Source organism: Stegodyphus dumicola, chromosome 4, assembly GCF_044657685.1.
Source record: "Stegodyphus dumicola isolate Sdum_Otavi_A_Nest chromosome 4, ASM4465768v1".
NCBI classification, from domain to species: Eukaryota; Metazoa; Arthropoda; class Arachnida; order Araneae; family Eresidae; genus Stegodyphus; species Stegodyphus dumicola.
The window spans coordinates 76,328,049-76,350,612 of record NC_140771.1 but is presented as its reverse complement, the minus strand read 5'-3'; the positions used below and the strand labels follow the sequence as shown (position 1 = coordinate 76,350,612).

The window sequence follows — 22,564 nt, the reverse complement described above, 5'->3', positions numbered from 1 at the left end:
TCTTATATGCAACAGTAGGTTTAATATAAATCTCATCAAGTAAAAGATTCACAACCTTTTCATGATTTTGTAGTTGTGAAGATTTATGAGATAAATACTTTGCATTTAACCCCGTTTTCGACCCAACATTTATTGCTAACTTTTTTAAGTATTAAGGATGTGGTAAAATCAAGGATGAGCTTTCTCGTATTCGAGAATAACACGTGCTATAAAATAATGTGCAAGCCCATGTCATCATTTCAGCTGTGTAGGGTGGGCGTTTAGCTTTCAGTAATGATATCTGTTCCCTAAAAAAATTTAATCTGTAGATCATAATCTGATGTATTTTTAGAACACTTCTGAAGAGTTTGTTACCAAATCCAGCATTTCTTCGACTGTTTTTGAGGTTTTCTCATAACTGTACAGATGATTTGAAAGGTTTTCACATTTTGACCATTTATTACATATAATAGATCTTTTCCCGAAAGCCATTCAAACGTACTTGTTATGTTTAAACCTTCACGAAAAACTGAAACAGTTAAATCATGCTCGACTTTAAATGACACAGTGACTGATGGACAATCTTCCATCTCAATACGCAAAAAAAGTATATAATCGCATGCTTTCATTATTGCCCATGTATTTGATAATTCATTGCTGTAAAGTTTCAAAAATTCTGAAAAGGAGGCAATGTCGTCTGCAGCACACAGTTTTTTAAAATTATTTTCACGCCGTTCGTTTATTTCTCTTGTCCTGTGTTCTGGTGTCTTTCGCTTTTGTGGTAAAGGACAAGATAAATATTTAGGTTGACCGTAAAAAATAGTAGGATATGCATCTTTCGATAAAACTGGCACTTTTCTTTGAACTGTTAATACTGTCCCATCAGGTCGTGTTGCTCTATCGTCTCTTATGATGAAACGTTCATCAAAATGCATACACAAGCACATGATCCCAGTACAAAGTCTTTCCTATTAATTTTACTAATCCATGTTTTACACAGCATATCATCTTTGGGGAACTTAAAAGTTGTAATATGATCTTCGTTTGCATAGTAATTTGACTTGCATCCCGGAACGATACTTTTTCGCAGCATCTGTAAAAATCAATTAACACTGTATGGTGCACCTTAATTAAATAATAAGTAAAGGGAAAGGAATTACAGTGAATTGTTTAATGCTATATAATAAATATACTGTAGACTATAATTATTAATACATTCTTATTAAAGCTTAGTGACTGTACAAAATATATGTACAAACTCGAGCTCAATATTTTTTAACTTTCAAGATTTTTTTTTAATATTATTATTCTTGTCTAATTTAGAAGAAGGAATCATTCCAATAAAGCATTACAAGATTTGTGTTTGATGTATAGTTTGAAAATGAAAGATACAAGAGAAATTTACTAGATTGTTATAATATTTAACATGAGTGTTATGGCGTATGTAATAAATATGTATTAGACCATGAATAAAAATGGGGGGATCTTTTAAGCTTTCATTTATTACAAAAGTGTTTATTTTGAATCATTACCTAACTTTAAAAAGTACAGGTCAAACAGAATTAATTAAAAGGAAAAATTAAAGTGAGCTAGTAAATATACTTAACTTTCGATACATCTTGCTAAAAGTTAAATTTACTACAGTTAAGGAATAGTTAATGCTACGTACCTTCTAGATTAATTGTACGTATGCTCTGCTTACACTCGTACTGTTTTGGAGATGGCCTTACTACGATTGCCCTGGCTCATGACATTACAGCAGGGGAGGACCCCTTTGGATTGGGCCTTCTCCTTAAGATGGCCTTGATTCAAATATAGGCATCTGGAAGCTCGAATTTGGGATTTGTTTTATTATCTGTTTTATATTTTGTAAAGCATTTATGAGTTTTTGATTAACCCATTAACGGTTTGACCCGGATTTTCTCGTTCTTTTATGCAGGTCTCTTAACGGTACGGATTATTGTTAGTTTAAATGTACCCTCGAAAACGGATCTTCCCGTGTTTTTGTAATAGCGGGAAAATGTGCCAAAAACGTCTAGCCCGTATTTTTGTACGTCTTCCAACCCCCATTGCCTAAGGGGACAAGGGTCCGTGCACCCCTGACGACAATGGGTAATGGCTGTCATTAGCGCGGGGAGAAGTCTTCTTGATGTTTTGAGATAAAGGCCTTACACTGACTCTAAGGAAAATTTATTACCAGTTACAAAGTGAATGTATATATAAAAGGAATTAAGAATTTCCGTTTTAGAACAAGTATTGAATAAAATAAACAAGTTTTTATAAAATAAATTTTTATTTATGACTCATAAAATTATTAATGAATTAAAATGAGAAAATAATGTATTATGTAATTTATTGGGAACACGTGATTAAATAATTCTCTTTAAAAAAATTCTACAAATTTATATCATGAATAATAAAAAACGTACAGCTCTCTTGATAAATTTATAAATCTTATACTTTTGACAATGCGATTCGATTATTTGATTTCGTTATTTAAGAATCTATTATTTTTATTATAAAAATGTACAGGAATTTTTCAAAGGGGCTCTTATTCCCATTAATCTGTACGACAAATTATTTTTCTCCTTTTGTTTGTGTTTTACTTCCAAAATTCCTCTTATCTCATAAAAATATAAAGTTTTAAAAATTTGCCCAAAATCAGAAATTATATTAATTTTATGCAAATTTTATTTCAAAAGCTATTTTACGCTCTGTAAAGTGATGCAAACTGAAAATCTGTAAGATTTTTAGTTTATTCTTTAAATGGAAATATGCGCAAAAAATTTTTTCAACATTAAATTTTAAGACCTCTAAATCGAATTTTATAAAACTCGGTTTACCTTGCCGTATTTCCATCCGTAAACTGTGCGAGTACAAAATTTGAACTCTGTAGTTTATCGAGAAAAGGTCTAAATATCGATGACGAGCTTCTGATTATAGCGACAAAACACCGTGATTGCAATGCATACAATTTTTTAAACAAACTTGCTGACTCTTAAATATTATATTTTTAAACATTTTGGAAAGTTCAGTAAATGCTGATATTAAATAACCGTCATTTTTATAACATTCTTGGTATTATAAAGCATGGATGTGACATTCATACGCGAGTTCTATATCTATACAGAAATATTGGTAAGACTGAGAGAGGTCAACAAAATTTTCGCAAATATTTAATTATTTATGTTACATCATTACTTATACTAGCTCAGGAAATTTTGAGTCATTTTGTAAAAATAATCTTTTCTTTAAAATTCCTTCTCCCGCTTTACGCTTAATGACTTTATTCTGATGACTGGAAGGCTATGAAAACTAAAAGCTGAGTATATAATTACAGATCTCACTAATAAATGCTTTACAAATACGACTATTCATATTTCAGCAGAAGTTTTTGAAAACGCATTTATATAGATTATTGTAAAAATCGACAAAGTTTTATGCCAATTTAAAATGATTTCCTTCCCCTAATTATCAGTTGCTTATGAACGTATTAAAAAAGCTTTCACGCTCAAAATTTTAACTATTTTAAAATATTCGTAATCGCACTCAATTTGATGTTTACAGTTTTTTTCCCTGCGATTTTTCTAAAAAGAAAGAATTATAATTGTATTTAATAAAGAAAATTTAATGGATTTGGAATCTGCGCAAGAGGACTGAAACTGTCATGGAGAGAATTTCTAATTGAAACTAGATCTCATCCACACTGAACGTAGAAAAACCCTGGAAAACTTTCACAGAACAAGTGCGTTCATCCGGATTTGAACCCATGTCGAATTACCAGTATTCAGCGGTTTTAGCGATTGGCCACTGGAACCCCCACAGCCCGATTTAAAAGTCTTGTTTAGAAAACTTTCATCTTGATTTAGAGTGATAGGTGTCGTAGTTTGAAGTCTAGGATTATTTGAATACAGCAAAACACACGAGGAGTATCTGCTTTTAAGTAGAAAGATGCCTTCATAGAGGACTTTCTAACAAATAGCTCATACTCATGTTATACATGAAAAAATACCACACAGCCATTGCATTCGTTCGTCTGAGTTTGAATCCAAATCAAACAACTAATATTTAGATGTCTTATTGGCCACTGATATGGCTGTAGTATAACCAGACTTATTATTATATATTATATAAGATATGTATTACCAGACTGTATGGCATCTAAATTAAGAAATTAAAAAAAACTCTTCTGAGGTAATCTTCAACCCAAGTTAAGTTTTTTTTTAATGCTAATGAGTAATATAATTATGAAAGAGTTCACGTCATTTGTGTCATTTTCCGATTATGTATAATTAGTGTGGTTTCAATCAATGACTATTTCAACCTGCTACAAGAAAAGAAAAAATACATGAAAATTTTCCTTTAAAATATCAGGAATTATTGGAAAAAAAAACTTCTATAATTTATAAACGAGGAAACATATTTAACCAGATTTTATATGTGTGAAAAAAATAATGAATTATGATCTCCTCTAGTGGAGATCTTTGTAATTATATTTCTAATTCCAAAATCAAAGTGAGAAATCTAGTCCCTGAAGCAACACAACACTATCAGTTCTTCTAGGCTTCTATTTTCAGCGAAGGAATAGATCACGTGAATGGAATTTTCATGGTTTTCTCTATATGTAAACCTAAATGCATGTAAGTTTTCCTTAGAAAGTTTGCCTGAAGTGAAATATTCCTATCTTAGAAGATAGATATCGCATGCTTTAGTAAAGTTAGCAAATCTAAATACAGGGTCGACAGTAATATGTTTGGGGCCCTATTCTAAAAATTCAAAGTAGCGAAAAACACCCTACATCGCCCCCTTTTACTTACTTTTATACTTTTATCTAAGAATTATATATTGCATCCATAAAAATTTCTCTAAATTAATGTTATTTGGATTTGCAAACCATTTTATGCTAAAATACATCTTGCCAGATGGTCGCTTTTACTCACTGGGAGTCGATGTTTCTTGAAGATGCCGATTCATGAGTAAAAAATCATTTTATTGCTTTTCCGGTTTCCCCTAATTGTTTACAGAAAAGCCGAACCTTCGGGAGAAAACAGCCTATCTATTGGCGTTAATTCGTCATTAAAGAGAGGCCCACCAGCGGCCAAGCGGTAAAGTCGCTGAACGCTGATAGTTCGGTCCGAGGTTTGAACCCAGCGAACGGGGTTGCTGCGTTTGCATTTTCATGGTTTTCCCCATGTGTAACGTGTATACGAGCCAGTTTCCCTTAGAAAGTCCTCCACGAAGGCATCCCTCAGGCAGATAGCCCTCGAGGCTTTACCATAATCGCACCCACGCGTCAGTAAAGAGATACAGCACTGAACGGAGGAAAGTATATTTTTTTATTGTTTTTATTTGTAAAAATCTTGACTTTCTTTTTCCCTCAAAATTCAAGCAATACGAAATCTAATAGAAAAGATATACGCTCTAAGGTATAAAACTTTTGTGTAATGAAATTATAGAATGCGCTGTATATATATATATATATATATATATGTGTGTAGTGGGAGAGTTGAAGATGCTAAATAACAATTCCAACGTTGTTTTCCACACCATAAAACATTTAATAAAGATAATCAGAAGCAGGTACAGATTAGATTAATCACAAGTGCCGTTTGATACAAACAGGATTCTGTATAGTTTTACCAGTCTTATCACATAACCGATTAGTGCCTACTCGCACTTGCTGATGTATTAAACAGTCAATTTACCACCTTCGCGTGGAAAACTACAGTTCCTTATTCTACACCTTCAAGTGTAGACAGACATCTCACCACTTTCGCGTGGGATAGCAGAAGAAAGTCTCTGTCATACTCCTCTTTCACCTCACTGCTGGCGCATCGGTGAGGCCCTCTGGTGGTTGTGTCGCACTTACGGATACTACATATATGTTGAATGCTCTAAAATTCACTTAGCTCGAAAAAAAGTTTTTCTAATACTTGCACAAAGTAAGATAATAATAATTTATTTACTAGAGAAATATTTATTATATTATCTCCTAATATAATTTTACTAGAAGTATCAAAAAAGAGGGAACCCGTATGTAGGAAGTTTAATTCCGAAAATTGTGTTTTAATGTAATTTGAACGTAAATTATGTAAAAAACATTTTAAGGGGTTGTTTCACCTATCAACATACTGTAATGGAAAAGTGATACCAGAAAAAGTAAGCAAGCAATGCGAAAATTCAGCAGTGCTGTAATTATTCTTCTACCAACAATGTCTTCCAAATTCTAATTGGAAGAACATCCATTTGTAGCAAGATAGGGAGAATGGCATAATTCCTTATTTTTTCCCTCTTATAGGGCGAAAGAAAAGAAGCACGAGACTCTATCGGCCTAATTCATGTGTTCACGAATTATCGTCTATCGTGTTTCCATACATTCCGTTTTTCTGAGGAGAAAATACGAAAAATCCTCTATGCTCTCGCACGGATACGAACCGCAGACCTTCCGACTACTAGTCCGATCTACTACCACTTACATCACAAGAGCCCTCAAAAAAGAATGAGATACTTTCTTATAATATATATGGATATACAAACTGATGATTCTAAAATTTTATTATCATAAGACTGGAAAAAATTCAGGATTTAATTTATTTTTATACATTTTAAAATAAATTCAATTTTTCAGAAAGTTAAGATAAAATATTTATTAGAATGCCAAATTTAAGCATTTCAATTATTTATATAATAAAGGATAAACTTTATATTTATAAAGAAGATTTGTTAATAATATCCCTGTGATTTTAGAAAGAAATTTATTTCAAGTGATATGTTTAGCTTAAAAGTAACGGGAGCAGAACTATGCTAAAACAAAAGGAACACATAACGTTATTATCTCCTTTAAATTAATGATTTCTATACTGCTGACAAACTGTACCTAACATGCCTACTACAATATTTACGCATAATTGATCCTTTCTAGACTAATACTGGCATAGCATATTTCTATGGAATGATTTGCTATAATTCCTAATTTAAGTTTCATATACTTTCATATTTAGGGAATTAATTGCATAGCACTGAAGGTTACTCAGTGTACCATAAAAGATATGCTATCTGATTTATGTTTAAAATGACTAAATTTAAATGTTATATGCTCACATGTACACATACTCCAGAAACCTGACACATTTCGAAATTTCTGATAAATCAAAATTACTGGAATATTTCATTAGAAAGCAGTTTTTTAAATTTTGGTAAATTTCGTGCGATTTCAACATAAATTAGCCTGATCAACAAAAATGCAAAGCTCATGAGGCCCATTAGAACACAAGTGATTAAGATCATTGAACCACAGTAATTAAACCTGGCTCCGAATACTGATGAACGAGCTAACTGTACGGATCTTTTCGTGATTTTCCTCCATGTTTAACATTAATACAAGTAATTTACCCTTATAAAATACTCCCCAAAAACATTTCTTAAAATAGAGAGTACTCGTATGTTTTGAGCTAAATAAAAGAAACATAAACAAAATTCGGATGCATGAAATGAACGCGAACCAGTTTCCTATAAATCCTACCTGAAGCATTTTATCTTTCAGGTTGAGAGGCTTTGTCTGCTTTGCCTTTATTCATTGAAATCAAACAACAGTAAATAACGTCCCCTAATAACGACAAAAGCCTAACATCGGGAAGGAAATAGGGGATAAACAGTTCTTAAGCGAAAGGCTCTTTGTAAGTGTAGAAGTCCTATCTGTGGCAGCCGAATACTGGTAGTTCAACCGGTATTCGATCCCAGGTGAAAATGTTGAACGCATGATTTGCTTTCATGGTTTTCCACCTGTGGAATGCGAATACGAGTCAGCTTTCCTACGAAAATCCTTCATGAAAGCATTCCTCACCTTATGCAAATAGCCCACATCTACTCTGTCATATTCTAATAGCATAACCTTTTCTACTAGACAGAAGAATCTCTTTGTTTTAATGTATGACTCCTAATGGTGTCAAAAACTGCAGTTTTCTTCCCCCCCCCTCTTCAATGCAAAAGATACATATCGATCAATCGATGGGTCTTTACATAAAATCTACATGAATTTGTATTTTTTTCCACTATTTATTTACGAGAGCTATGGGCCTTCGTGGAGCCTTTTCAGTGGGAAACTGGGTTACACATGTAGAAAATCACGAAAAACAAACAGGCAGGAATCCCGTCTCTGAGAAACAGAACTGATTATTTTCCTTTAATCTGAAATCTAAAACAGATAAGATAAAAAACAGAGCTTTTCGGGAGAGCTGTAATTAATATACGAAATTTATTTAAAATAAGCTGTAAGATTTAAGTACAGTTTTTGTACAAGCAAATAGTAGTTCTCTATGCTAACAGCCGCAGTGGATTGGCTGCCTCACTGTCGGTGGGGAAAAAAGAAAGTACTTTAACTTTCTTAACTAACATGTTGACCAGCAGCTCGCATTGTATCATTCTCTATTAATTCATTAAATGAAGACTGGATCATCAGATAAATTTTGCTTCTTTCAGTGCCAGTTACAAATCGTACAGCTGTTCAGTAACATTTGAACTATATCATTAACGTTGCATATTACTAAAATGTACTTGTTCTTTCAAGTCCTTGATCTGTTCTAAAAATAGTACCGCAGAAGTTTCAGAAATGAAGTACAATTTAAAGCTACTTAACATTTCTATGCATATAAAAAAGTAAACTGTTTAAAATGCATATCGTTTAATGCTTCCTGTTTTATTTGGAATAATATTTCAAAAATAAAACTCGTGTTGGTTACGACCCAAGCAATACTTAATGGGATAAAGAGCCGTAGTTTGATAATGCTAGGATCATGCATTCAGTTTTCGTCATTTTAATAAAATCCATTATGATGCTTATGCTGGTAATTATAAACTGCATTTGCGTATACAGAAGTATGATTAATACACTAATATATACACTTTTTATATTCTGACAAGTTTTGTCAAGATACCAATTTTTAGTTCATATATAAGTCGTAAATTCCCTAGCCAGATTCCATTTTAATATAAATAGATGCATAAAGGACAAAATGGAACAGTTAATTATATTTTTTATTCTTTTACAAAATTTAATTCTTTTAGATATAAATTTTAATGGTAAACGATATTCTGCTAAGTTATAATATAAAAATTATTACTAATAATAATTTATATCCTAATTTAATAATATTTATATCACTCAAAACAGAATTGGAAAACTCATTCAAATCATATTTAAACATTTTACGCAGTTTTGGGAAAAAGGAATTTTGGGGTTTGTTTGATTTTTAAAGGTGAATTCAATCATTAAAATATTTTTACTGTGTTTCCTCATTGATATAAAATTAGCAAAATAATTTACTAAATAATTCTTAGATGTAATAGTATTCTTGTTTATCTTTTGTTATATGACTAAAAATAAATAAAAAAGCGGCTGGTATTCAATATTTATTTTTATTTAATTATTTAATTACAAATACTTGGTGATTGGTACTTAAGACATAGTCTTTCCATATTATCACTTTTCTATTAGGCCTTGAAATTATGCTAAGGACCTAACAGAATTCGGAAAATCCGATGATTGCATAAAACTGCGGGAGATGCTAATAATGACAAATTTTAAATGAAAATAGAAATTTATTTAAATAGACTACAATAGAATAGAAATTTATTTAAATTGACTATAATTATTCTTATATTCTATGTCATTTCAGTACTATAATTTCAGTTATTAGCTTAAATACTGCAGTTTAGTCATATAATTTGTAAATGGAAGTTCCGCGATTTTAAATTTATGCATAAACGAGCAAATACATTTTGAAAGTTAAAAAATATATATACGAGGGCTATCCAGAAAGTAGATTACGTTTTGGAATAAAAAAATAAACAAAGTATAGGAAACAAATTTTATTATATACAGATGAAAGCCACACTCAAATACTACTTTTCTACATAGTCACCATACAAATTAAGGCATTTATCGTAGCGATGTACGAGCTTGGAAATTCCTTCGTCGAAAAATTCGGCCGCCTGCACCTTCAACCACTTCGTTACCTCTTCTTGCAGCTGTGCGTCGTCATCAAAACGCTGCATAGCCAGCCACTTCTTCATTGCTGGGAATAGGTGGAAGTCGCTCGGTGCCAGGTCGGGACTGTACGGCGGATGAGGAAACAACTCCCACTTAAAAGATTCAAGAACTTTACGAGTGACATTTGCCGTGTGGGGCCGGGCGTTGTCGTGAATCAACAAGATCTTAGAGCTCAACATTCCTCTGCGCTTGTTTTGAATTGCTCTTCTGAGTTTTTGGAGAGTTTGGCAATACCTTTGAGAGTTTATTGTAGTGCCTCTTTCCAGGAAGTCCACCAAAATTACACCTTTTCTGTCCCAAAAAACAGTCGCCATCATCTTCCTTGCTGACATTGTTTGCATGCATTTCTTGGGTTTTTGGGGAGAACTTGTGTGCCCCCACTGCATTGATTGCAATTTCGTTTCACAGTTCACATGTTTCACCCATGTTTCATCACCAGTAACGATGCGATCGAGTAAAGAGTCACCATCCTTATGGTAAGCGTCCAAAAAGTTCAACGCTGCAGCCATTCGCTGATTTTTGTGGTCCTCTGTCAAGATTTTTGGAATCCATCTTGCACAAAACTTGTGGTAACCAAGCTTTTCGCTGATGATTTCGTGCAACAAACTTCGCGAAATTTGTGGAAAACTCAAAGAAAGTTCCGTTATTGTGAAATTTCGATTTTCACGGACTTTAGCATCGACTTTTTCGAGAAGTTCGGCGGTCACTATGCTGGGTCTCCCACTTCGATCTTCGTCGTGAACATTGGTTCGGCCATTTTGAAATCTTATGACCCACTGACGCACTCCACCTTCAGTGATAATGTTGTCCCCATACACTTCACGAAGCTGCCGATAGATTTCTATCGGTTTACAGTTTTTTGCAGTCAGAAACCTTATTACTGAGCGCAGCTCGCGGGATTTTCAATTAACGCAGACATTTCAAACCGTCACAGTATCTGAACGGAGCACAGCACGAACCTCTCACTAGCACGGCTAGATGCAGACTGAGCTGCGCAACGCTCTGACCCCAAGATGGCCGCGCTAGCCCCGCCCCTAGCGGACACAGACGGAAACATAATCTACTTCCTGGATGGCCCTCGTATTTTACAATTCATTTAACTGAAACCGTAAGAATCAAAAGGGATTTTTGTGCGGGTCTGCTTTATGCATTTAATGTATAAAATACGGAAAAGTGAGAAAATCCAACCAACACAGAGAAATAATTCTTTCTAGTCTGTGGTAAGATTGTATCAAATTCATTTAAACTTCCGTTTAAATTCGATATGCGATCTCTCAAATCAACGAATGAATACATTTTTGGTTTTAAATTCCACATTAGTAACAACTGTACAATAGCTAAACTTAACAAAATATTTGTAGAAACCTGCCAAAATTCTAGAAATTGCTATAAAATCCCGAAAAACATTAGGAAGATTATTGCTTGCCAATTCCATGCTGAAAAGATCAAGCATTTACGAAGATGAGCTCGACTGTTAACGAACAACTTGTGGAAAAAATTCAATGCTAAAATATAAATACGTATGCCAAATTTTCCAAAAATTCCTGATAAATATTGTACTCTCATCGTAAATATATATGGACTTATAATGTGATGAAAACTGAGTCGGTAAAAGAATGGATTAAAATTTAATTTCCCAAAATAAATTGGCCTACTAAAACTAAGTAAAATAGATAAGTAAATAGTAAAAAAGTTGTGTAACAAAATAAATAATGATCTTTCTTAAAATTCTGCCCAATAAAACATGTCGAATAATTGAAAATTTACAAGCTTGGAAGCTAAAATCCTAAAAAGATTTCGGAAAATTCGGACGTCACATATTAAAAGACAAACTACAAGTACAAAGAAAGAGGAAAGACGAAACTAAAGCCAAGAAGTACTTCTTGCCATTCAATAGCGGGGAGGCAATTTTATGGCTTATCCATTACACTAAGGGGAGCAAACATACTGCCCTGGGCTGGGCCATCTTAGAGAGATTATTCAGAAAATGAAAACGTTTTTTTTTTTTTTTTTTTTTTTTGGAGGGGTTTGTTATCTGACAGCACGGCCATTTTCAAAGCATTTCGTTCCAAGGGGCAGGCTCGTTAATGGGTTAAGAAACTCTATGATTTCAAAGCGAGCAAGCAATGGCAGTGCTGTTCGAAAAAAAGATTTTTATCTTCAGCACGCGAGACTGTATCAAAAATTCTAAAGGTATGCTCTTTTAAATATTTTGTGATATTGCTGTTGAATTGAATTTTATGGTTTAAGGGCAAAGAATATGATATTTAATATGTAAAGAATATGATATTTAATATGTAATTGAATTTTATGGTTTAAGGGCAAATTATATGATATTTAATATGTTTTTAACACAAAACGTTAAAAAAATGCCCCTTTGGCCGTAATATAAAATCTGAAAGCTTTTAGTTTTTATTTTTTGCTTTCATTATCACATGACATGATTTCATTATTGCATTACTATCAATGCAGACAGCTTTAGAAATGACTCGCACAGTGATGTCTAAAATTTTTTTTGCATTATTATTTTCTCTCTAACGAACTAAAGGAAGTGCTATAATAGCAAAAAAAATTTAGTTATCAGATTTCAATCAAAATATCCTTTCCAATTACTCTGGAATATAGCTATATTAAAATATACTAATATATGAAAAACTATTAAAATATCATTCAAAATTTTTCAAATTTAGTATTTAAGGACATATCAACAGGAACAATATACAGTCAAAAGTCGTTAATTCGGACACCCATAATCCGGAATGATCTATAATCCGGAACTCAAAGCTACAAACTTTCTGCGCATGCGTCGCGTTTACGAGAGCGTGTAAGATCCTTACGGCTGCGAATATGTTTGTGCGCATGCGCGTTTAAATTGTAACGGAGTTATATGCTAAGCTAAAGTTATCTAATTCAGTTAATGTTGCCGATTGCGTTGTTCCTTAATCTTCGAATTGCATCCGGCTTATTATTTTTTGCAGACTGTTAGAGCAATTTTATAAAAGTAAGCTTGAACTTTCGATTATGTCAAATAGAATTTCCGATATATATTTACTACAAAGCGAAAGTATGTTTTGAAATCCGAAATCTGTTTATCAATTTCACGCTGCTCTGCGGCAGAGGGGGGGGAGGCAGAAATGTCATTATTAGATTATGATAGATTAGAAAGATTATGTCAAATAGAATTTCCAATATATATTTACTAATATGCAATTTGTATCTACAAAACGAAAGTATGTTTTGAGATCCGAAATCTGTTTATCAATTTCATGCAGCGGATTGGAAGTTGATCTGTCAGCACTATCCTTATCTTCAGAGCAGATGTTTTTATTTTATTTGGTTTATAATTCCATACTAAGTGTAGTATTTCATTCTGTCTTTGATATGATTTAAATCAAGTTCCTCATCATTATAATTCGCTTCGGATAGTGAAGAAAGGGACCCAGAGGTTATTGAAAAAGAAAACATTTCGATTGACAAATTAGTCGGTATTCTCAACACAGCAATTATAGGACTTGAACAGCGGAACTTTGTAACTAAACAAGAAATTATGTCTGTTTAATAGAATTAAAGAGAAAGTATTATCACATGAAACGAAGCAACTTACATTGAAGGAAATGTTTAATAAAGTAAACAAATAAATATTAAGCTTTTTCTTTTTGTAAATTTTGATACCCTTTAGATCATAATTGTTCTTTATTTCATAAATTACGGTTTCATATTTTTAATTTTGTAATTTCTGCATGCCATCTTACCAGATTTAAACTGATGATCTATAATCCGGAAAAATCGATAATCCGGAATCGCCGAAGTCCCGACGAGTCCGGATTAACGACTTTTGACTGTATTAGATTTTTGCTAAAATTGATAAACTAGAAGTAGTATTTTACTTGGAACTCTTAACAGATTTTTAGAGAAAAATATAGAATCGCTAGAAGAGTTTAAACTAATGTAGATTATTTCTGTACTGGGTGGTTTGCTACCAGACCAACAAACTTGCAGTATGTGTAGAGAGTACAGAGATGGCTCGGAACACCGTAAGAATGCAGGGTCGCAAGTGCCGTAGTTGCGAGCTGTGTTGCAAAAAAGCAGAGAAGAACAGAAACAGCAACACACTAATGTGACAGAAAACATTGTATTGAAAGGTTGCATTACAACAGGTGTTCGAAATTATGACCAGAAAACGTCAGGTAGGCCTGACAGTGGTGCTGCATGAAATTCCTTACATTCTGGGAGATTACTCCTAGCAGTCTTGTAACAGATGACGCTAAACGGAAGGTTGCATGAATTGTGATCCTGCTGGAAGTTGTCATTTGCGATCTGTTTCCCGAGGTAGCAGGATGAACGCATATTCAAACAATGATTTGGTTGACATGCTGATTGTGTATAGAGCTGGAGAATGAAATGAGCACACCATTCGGTTGTTGTGCCAGGAACGTTAGCCGAACAGGTATGCTCCACATCGCACGACCTTTGCAGAAGGATACAGGAGACTGGTTGTTTAACGAGAGCTAAAATAAATCGACAGAGAATGAGAAGGATACCTGGAAATGAGGCGGTCTTATGTCTGGCAGAAGACAATCCAAGTACGAGTACTCGAGTGATAGCCCAACAAGTGGGTTTATCTCAATCCATTGTATGAAGGATACTCGCAGCAAACCAAATGAGTGCATACCATCTCCATCACGTCCAGTTATTAGAGCCACTCCGGATGTTTGCTACAGGTTCCTGCAACAGAGTGCTATAGGCAGCGCATTTGCTGCGTCCATATTGTTCACGGATGAAGCATGCTTCACACGGGAGGAAGCCTTCAGTTAGTATAACACCTATGTGTAAGCTTTGGAAAACCATAATTGTACGCAACCACATGCAGCTCAAAAGCGTTTCTCGGTCAATGTTTGGGCCGACTTTCTTGGAGACTATCTCATTGGATTGTACTTTCTGCCCAATCCTTTGGATGGTAGGGCATAGTTGATCTTCTTGCTACAAATCCTGCCCAAACTTCTTGATGCAGCACATGTTCCTCCATCATTGCACGTCTCCTTGTGGTACAAGCATGACAGGCTCCTCCATGTTACACAATTGAAGTCGCTGACACCTCGATGTAACCTTTGGATAATGGTGGATAGGTTATGTTGGCCTGGTTCACTGGCCTACAAGATTACTGGACCTATCATGCATGGACTTCTTCTGGGGTCACATAAAGAGTTTGATTAACAAGTTCTTCAGTTGAAGACCTAGTCACTCGAAGATATGTAGCTTCCGGGAGGATACCTAACATGCCAGGAATCTTCCAGAATGTAAGGAATTCCATGCAGCGATGCTGTCAAGCCTGCCAAATACCTTCTGGCCATACTTTTGAACTCCTGTTGTAGTACAATCTTTCAATAAAATGTTTTCTGTCCCATTACTGTGATGTTGTTTCTATTCTTTTACTGTGCTTCTTTGCACCATAGCTCACAAATATGGCATTTGTGACCTTGCATTCCTATGTGGTTCTGAGTCGTCTCTGTACCCCCTACACGCCCTGCAAATTTGTCAATCTGGTAGCAAATCACCCTGTATATCTAGACATGTTTAAAAAAATTTCCATTTTATCTAGATATGCTATTTATTTGTATCAAACTGGACAAATGAATGAGTTTTACAAGTTTCGTTTGCAGAACTTCAAAGATCTTGCATTGTAGACGTGTTACCAAAAAATGCATTTATTTTTTTGCACTGTTGGTGATGAGGAGACACAATAGTAAACGGCAAATTTGAAAACATCTATTACTTTATTTACTGATCCCAGAATCGGTAACACTGTTCAACAAAATTCCCCAAAACTAAGGAGCATTGTTTACTGATACCTAAATATCGCAAGAATATATGTGCTGATCAAAATGAATTTATGTTTGTTGATACCATAGAAACAACACTGAAGAAAAATAAACTATTAAATTCTTTTAGATTCTTTTAGAAGTGTTTAATTTGAATATATTATAAACACTTCATTTTTTAAAAAATTAAAAATCAATTATATGTTATCCAACTGCCCGATAATGTACAGTTTTCATTGAAAAGAAATAAAGAAGTAAAAATTTAATTATATTGATATAAATTTAGAAAAAGCAGGTTTTGTATGTCAGTTTTGCTAAAAATATATTTGCGGGTGCAGTGCCCCTTGGTGAAAATTGACGGTACAAGGACACCATCTTTTACTTGTTAATTTTGATTTGTGTAGCAGCGACACAAAGCCAAAATAACGAGTCAAAGAATTGCACAAACTCGGTATCCATGTGCATATCAACCTATTTTAACATAAAAAAAATTGGAGAATTGCACAAACTTGGCATTGCGAACTCCCTTGACTTTTTCCATGTACACATCAGTCTATTTTCACTTAAAAGATCAAAAGAGCAACCAATTCTACACTAGAGCCAAACAAAAAATATATAATCTCAATAAACTACATTTTAAATCAAACATTGAAATAACATAAAAAAGGAAAATATTTATAGCATCTAAGCACTATGCAAAGAAAACATCCACTTACCTTATTTAGAAATTTCCTTGTCTTCAAAGACAAACAAAATTCCTTAAAACAGCATCCAAAAACTTCCTAAAATTATCTGAACTAGAATCTATATACTGGCATTGCCACATAAATTCACAAAAATAAGAGTAAAAAATATCCTCCAACTTTCGACCGTACGCATTTCCTTCATACAAACAGGGCACTTGTAATGGCTACTAAGTAAAGCTTCATTTGTACACCTGTCAATTAATGCTTTCCCCCCCTTTCATTCCAAATCGTATAGAAACTTCAAATTAATCTTACCACATTCAGCCATTATACCGTGTAAAGAACAAAATAAACAGTGTACTTCTTAACCAACACACAAACAAGCCTTTACAAACCTTTTTTCATAAGTCAAATTCACTGCATCCACACAACCAATTCATCATAATAGGGTTTCCATAACATTCAAATGCTCAGGTTACCATAAATGAAACGACTTGGCGATAAATGAAACAACAACATAGCGATAATCCAAGGGGGCATCCTTAAATATACTCTGAGTTTCTTATGTATTTGTTGCTCATGAGAAACAGAGTTAAAAAAGTTAAACCAGGTACAAAGTAAGTAAAAATACTTTAAAGTAGAGTAATTTTTCAAAAAATATTTTTGGTTTCATTAATATTATTGTTCGCATTACCGTTTTTTAATAATTAAATATATAATAATTTGACTACATTCCTCTTTATGAGCAATATGTAAATGTTAGTTTTTTTTTTTTTTTTTTTTTTTTTTACTGTAAATTCTTCAGAAATATATATATTTCCAGGAAAGTTAACTAAAGAAAGTATAGTTTTCAAAGTTCATGATCTGAAGACAAAATATGAAGATATTAAGCATGAAGTTATTGAAAGCTTGAAGAATAAGTATATTGAATTTTTACCTCACTATCATAAGCTTGACAGACTTGATGATGATTTGAGTAAAATTACTGATGAGTTTGAAGTTTTATGTACCCAGATTGAAAGAGAGGTAAGGTTTTTATTGTTAAATACTTGTACGTATCTGTATAACATAAATCTTGCATTCCAATACACACATAGTAGAACAGAAATTTCTGAAATTGACTGAACAAAATTTAATTCATTATAAGCAAATCTTTTGAAAATCATGAGAGAATTTTATGGTTTATAGATCATGCCTTCCTGAATTTCATTTACTTTTTTTTCTGTCTCATTTTTACATTTAATTTGGAGTTTTTGTAAATATATAGGCAATCGGAAGATGCTCACATTTTAAGAATTATTTAATCAAAATTTATTGAATACAAAACTCTCATATTTAATACACCTGTATACAAAGAAAATTATGGCAGAATAAGAGGAAAATGTAATCGGGATGGTAATGTTTAAATGTGGAAGAAACTGTTGAAGTAAAAAATGCATAAAGCTCTTTATATGAAAAAAATCTCCAAGCAAAATTAGAAGCAAAAAAAGTTTATATGTTCTTATTTACATCTTACTTTGGAAAGAAAATAGATTTAAAAAAGATTTAAATTATTATTACAAATTGCAAATTATTTACAAAATGCATGTGTTACAAAATATGTATTATATACAAAATTTCCTGCAGCTTGTTTTTCTCTTATTTGAATCCCTGTGTTGATTCTGATATTACATTGCATGCATGTTGAATTGATTTAATTACATTCAAGGTGAAAATTTGCTTTAGCCCACTGCTTGGAGATTTTTTTAGAATTAACAGTAAAAGCTCAGAATACGCTGCATAAACAAGTTGTGAAGGTGGAGCTAAGTGACGTTCATAAATGGGTGGGACTAAGCTTGTGATGTCACAATGTATTCTCTATAGATATAGAAATAAGTATAATAAATTATTTATATTACAAATTAATTTTCAAATGATGCAGTAAGTGAATTGTACCAATTATTAAAATGATCAACAATGTCACAGTCTCTCATACTTTTATTTCATACAGCTTCAGTATTTTCAAAGATTTTTAAGCTTTAGCATTTATACAAATAAAAAAAGAATTTTTTTTTTAAATTTAAATTTGTATTATGGAACATTTTAATTTTATCAGTTTTACAAATTACCTTGTTGCTACATAACGACACAATTCCTTACATACCAGTAAGTAGACAATCTTCATTATTTTCTAAAAATTTTTACCTTTACATTAATAAAAAAAAAGTACTTTTTATTGCATTTCAACATCATACACAGCTTTCATATCACTGTTTCTTAAATTCGTAAGTCACATCATATTCTCTGTAGGCAAACTAGAATTCTACACATTAATAAATAAAAAAATCAACTAACTACATGCACAAGGTTTGTGTGAATTCTTTGCTTAAACGTCAACAAAGGAAAACAGAAGGACCTGGTATGATCGTGGATGAAAGTATTCTCACGAAGCGCAAAAAGAATGCGGGATGGATTCTACCACAACAGTGGATCTTTGGTAGAGTTTGCTGGGAAACAAAGGAATGTTTCCTTTTGAAGGTGCCAAACTGATCCATGAGTACTATATTAGGAGCAATAAAGGAAAATATCGAAAAAAGGAACTACAATATAGTATTCCGATTCATGGAAATTATATTGCACTGAGAAACTGGAAGAGGAAAGTTTCGAACATTTCAAAGGGAACCATAAATGCAATTTTTTTGATCGGGAAATTGAAACACACGCACAAAAAATTTTAAAAACTGTGAAGTAGTGCCAAATGGCGAAATAAGGAACACAGAGGAAGGGCACATCATCATCTGGAAAGTTATCTCGCTGTATTTATGTGGAGAAGATAAATAAAAGACCCATTTGAAAAAAAAATTAAACGATATTAAAATGGTTATGCCTCCAAAGTAAAAAATTCTTAAAACTAAAATTTTTTATGTGTATACTGTGTCTTGTCACCAATAAAGTCTGCTTGGCGAGATTTGCACCGGCGAAATAGAAAAGTACCGTCAAATTTCTCATAATGAACGAAAATAAGATAAGAAAATAAATACTACAAAAATGGATCACACACATATTATCAATGAACTCATATTATCAAGTGCAATTATGATAGCAAACACTATGTATTAAAATAATGAGGTAAAAGTTATTTATAGGTTCAATGCTTACAATTTTGCTACTAATGAATAGATCGAGAGACAGCCGATATTTATCATAAGTTGGAAAGCATTATCAACATATAAAAGAAATGTCTAAAATATAATTTGCAATTAAAACAAGAATACAAATTTAAAATACACAAACGATATATTAAACATTACACATAAAATACTTTACATTACTGCTTGGCATGACACACAACGTTGCTTTGCCCACGTGCACAATGATCTGTATTCGCTTGAAAAACATCAAAGAATTGCACAAACTCGGTGACCTATTTTTCACTTAAAAAAAAAAAAAAAAAAAAATCAGAGAATTGCACAAACTCGGCATTTTGCACTGCCTTGGCTTTGTCCATGTTCACATTGATCTATTTTCTATTAAAAAAAATCAAAGAATTGCACAAACTCGACATTGAGCACTGCATTGGCTTTGCCCTATTGATTCTAAAATTGAGTTGAAAAGATAACAAAATATTAAAAATAAGCAACTTCAAAAAGAAACTTAAAAGAAAAAAAAATGTTTCTTCCCTTTTCAGGAAAATAGAAAGTCTTTTTGGGTAGTTTTTTTTTTTTTTTAAATTATGTCAGGAGGAAACTTCTCTGAACTTTTGTTCTGTTCTGAACTGTCTTTAAGAAAATTTACTACAATTGCTGTTAAAAAGGCATGATAACATTCATCACTCAATGTGTGGTTGTGTAATTTTCGCCACATATATTCCATATATGAATCAAATTCGCCATCTACGTGGTTTGTACTGCGATGAAAATGACGTTGCCAAAACTTCAAATTCCAGCAACCCCAATCTGTCCCCATTTTCAATGAGAAAAGCAATTAAAGCATTCAATTCATTCACTGGCCAGGAAGAGAATAAAGCAACTGTAGCTACTTCATTTTGATATATGCATAATTTCAAAGCCTCATAAGCCATAGAAAAGACGACGCAGTTCCACGAAGATTATCATTATGAATGTTTTTATCAAATTACGAGAGCACTTTTCTAATAAATCCAGTTATGAAATTGTTACATTTGCTGCTGATTTGAATGGTGTTTCTGTGGCAAGCACAAATCGCATGAAATCCAAACGGAAAGAAAATTATGTATTTTCTCGCCTGGGGGGGGGGAAGACATCTGAAAGCCGCTACATGGCAAACAACATGAGCTTAATTTTAGCAACAATACAAAGAAACATTAACAGTTTCTTTTATGGAATGAGCCCTGAAAAGGTCATTCTAGCCTTGTTAGTGTTTGTTCTCAAGTTAGACTGCCATGAGGTATAGTGCAATCAAGAAGGCCCAGTATTGACATCTTGCGTTGGCAAGAATATTGTGCGTCGGCAACTTTAATTTTATACATGGTCAAGTAAAAGCAAACCTCACAAAAATCTAAATATTTTTAGCTTCTCACTTTGTTTTTTCTTTAGTTAGGCCAAATGTCTTGGTTGAATTAATTTAATTATGAAGCTTTTACAGTATTTCACAGTGCCCCTGTGAAGAAGCCACAGCACACAGTTTGGGAACTACTGGCTTAAGGCAAAGTCATCATTTGAACCCTTATGCACATAAGATCTGTCATGTAAATTTCTTTTTATGGTATGTAAATATGTCATGTAAATTTCTTTTTATGGTCTGGTATATATTTTAAATGTGTAATGCATATAATACTCCCATTAATTCCAATATGGAGATACTTCGCCAGCAGCTGAATGGTTAAGACCACTAAAGACTGATGTTTCAACCAGTTTTGAAACTAGGAGAGCGGGCTGGCTGCACAGATGATTTTCGTGATTTGTGTGTAACTTGAATGTGAGCCAGTCTCCCTGAGAAAGTCCTCAACAGAGGCATCCCTTCCTGTAAACAGACAGCTCTCATATTTAAATAAACTTGATCTAATACAAAGCTAGTTTCTCTTCAGTCTATGCTGTAGATGTTTGAGAAGTATCTAGTCTAGAACACACCTGTATCTCTGTATTCAAGATAAGAAGTATGTATCACGAATGACCGGCATCCTTTTAAGCAACTTTGTAGTTAATTTCATTATTTACTTATTTATGTTTGTAAATTTGGTTTAATTTATGCAGTTTTGATACGTTAAACATTTGTCAATGTTTTGTTTTCCACTATTTTTTCCTAAATAAGGTTTTATTTTTATTTTTTGTGCCATTTTCATCTTTTTACATTTCGAAAAACAGTAGGTGTAGAAAAATGGAAAAGTGCCTTATAACGCATAATGCTTAACATGGGATCATGCACGCTGTTTTTAAAAGTGTTTGTTTTGTTTTGCTTTTTTACCTCTTGAAATTTGTTCCATTAATTTTCAAATAGCTTGGATATAGCCTTCTGCTTAAAAAGCATATAAGGATAATTTGGTACTCTTCTGTTCTGATTAAGAAATGTATATATGTATGCGTATGTGTGTTCATGTATGTGTGCATACATATATGCATGCAAGCACATACGCATGTGCAGACGTGCATACATTCCTGAATCCGGTCCCGATAGCAGATGAGTACTGCTATCGGGACTTTAAAAGTGTTTGTTTAGTTTGCTTTTTTGACTACTTTAGAAGTGTTTGTTTTGTTTTGCTTTTTTACCTCTTGAAATTTGTTCCATTAATTTTCAAATAGCTTGGATATAGCCTTCTGCTTAAAAAGCATATAAGGATAATTTGGTACTCTTCTGTTCTGATTAAGAAATATATATATGTATGCGTATGTGTGTTCATGTATGTGTGCATACATATATGCATGCAAACACATACGCATGTGCATACATTCCTGAATCCGGTCCCGATAGCAGATGAGTACTGCTAATTCATTAGTTATCCTCTAACTTTTATGTTTAAAAATATAAAAATGTTCATATGGATTTATTTCAAAATACAGAAGTTACGTCATTTAATT

At 32.9% G+C, this 22,564-nt stretch overlaps 1 protein-coding gene across 3 annotated transcripts in view; it reads left to right on the top strand.

Annotated features, from left to right (window-relative positions):
• Positions 1-22,564, top strand: part of LOC118188901 (centromere/kinetochore protein zw10 homolog) — a 74,758-nt gene that overhangs the window by 4,413 nt on the left and 47,781 nt on the right. For 2 of the 3 annotated variants that reach the window (XM_035359422.2, XM_035359421.2), the window contains exon 2: positions 17,356-17,558. The exons of the other annotated variant lie outside the window; for it this stretch is intronic. In XM_035359422.2, coding sequence (XP_035215313.2) covers positions 17,356-17,558 — 203 coding nt within the window. The remainder of the gene's footprint in view (positions 1-17,355; positions 17,559-22,564) is intronic. 3 annotated transcript variants of the gene reach the window in all.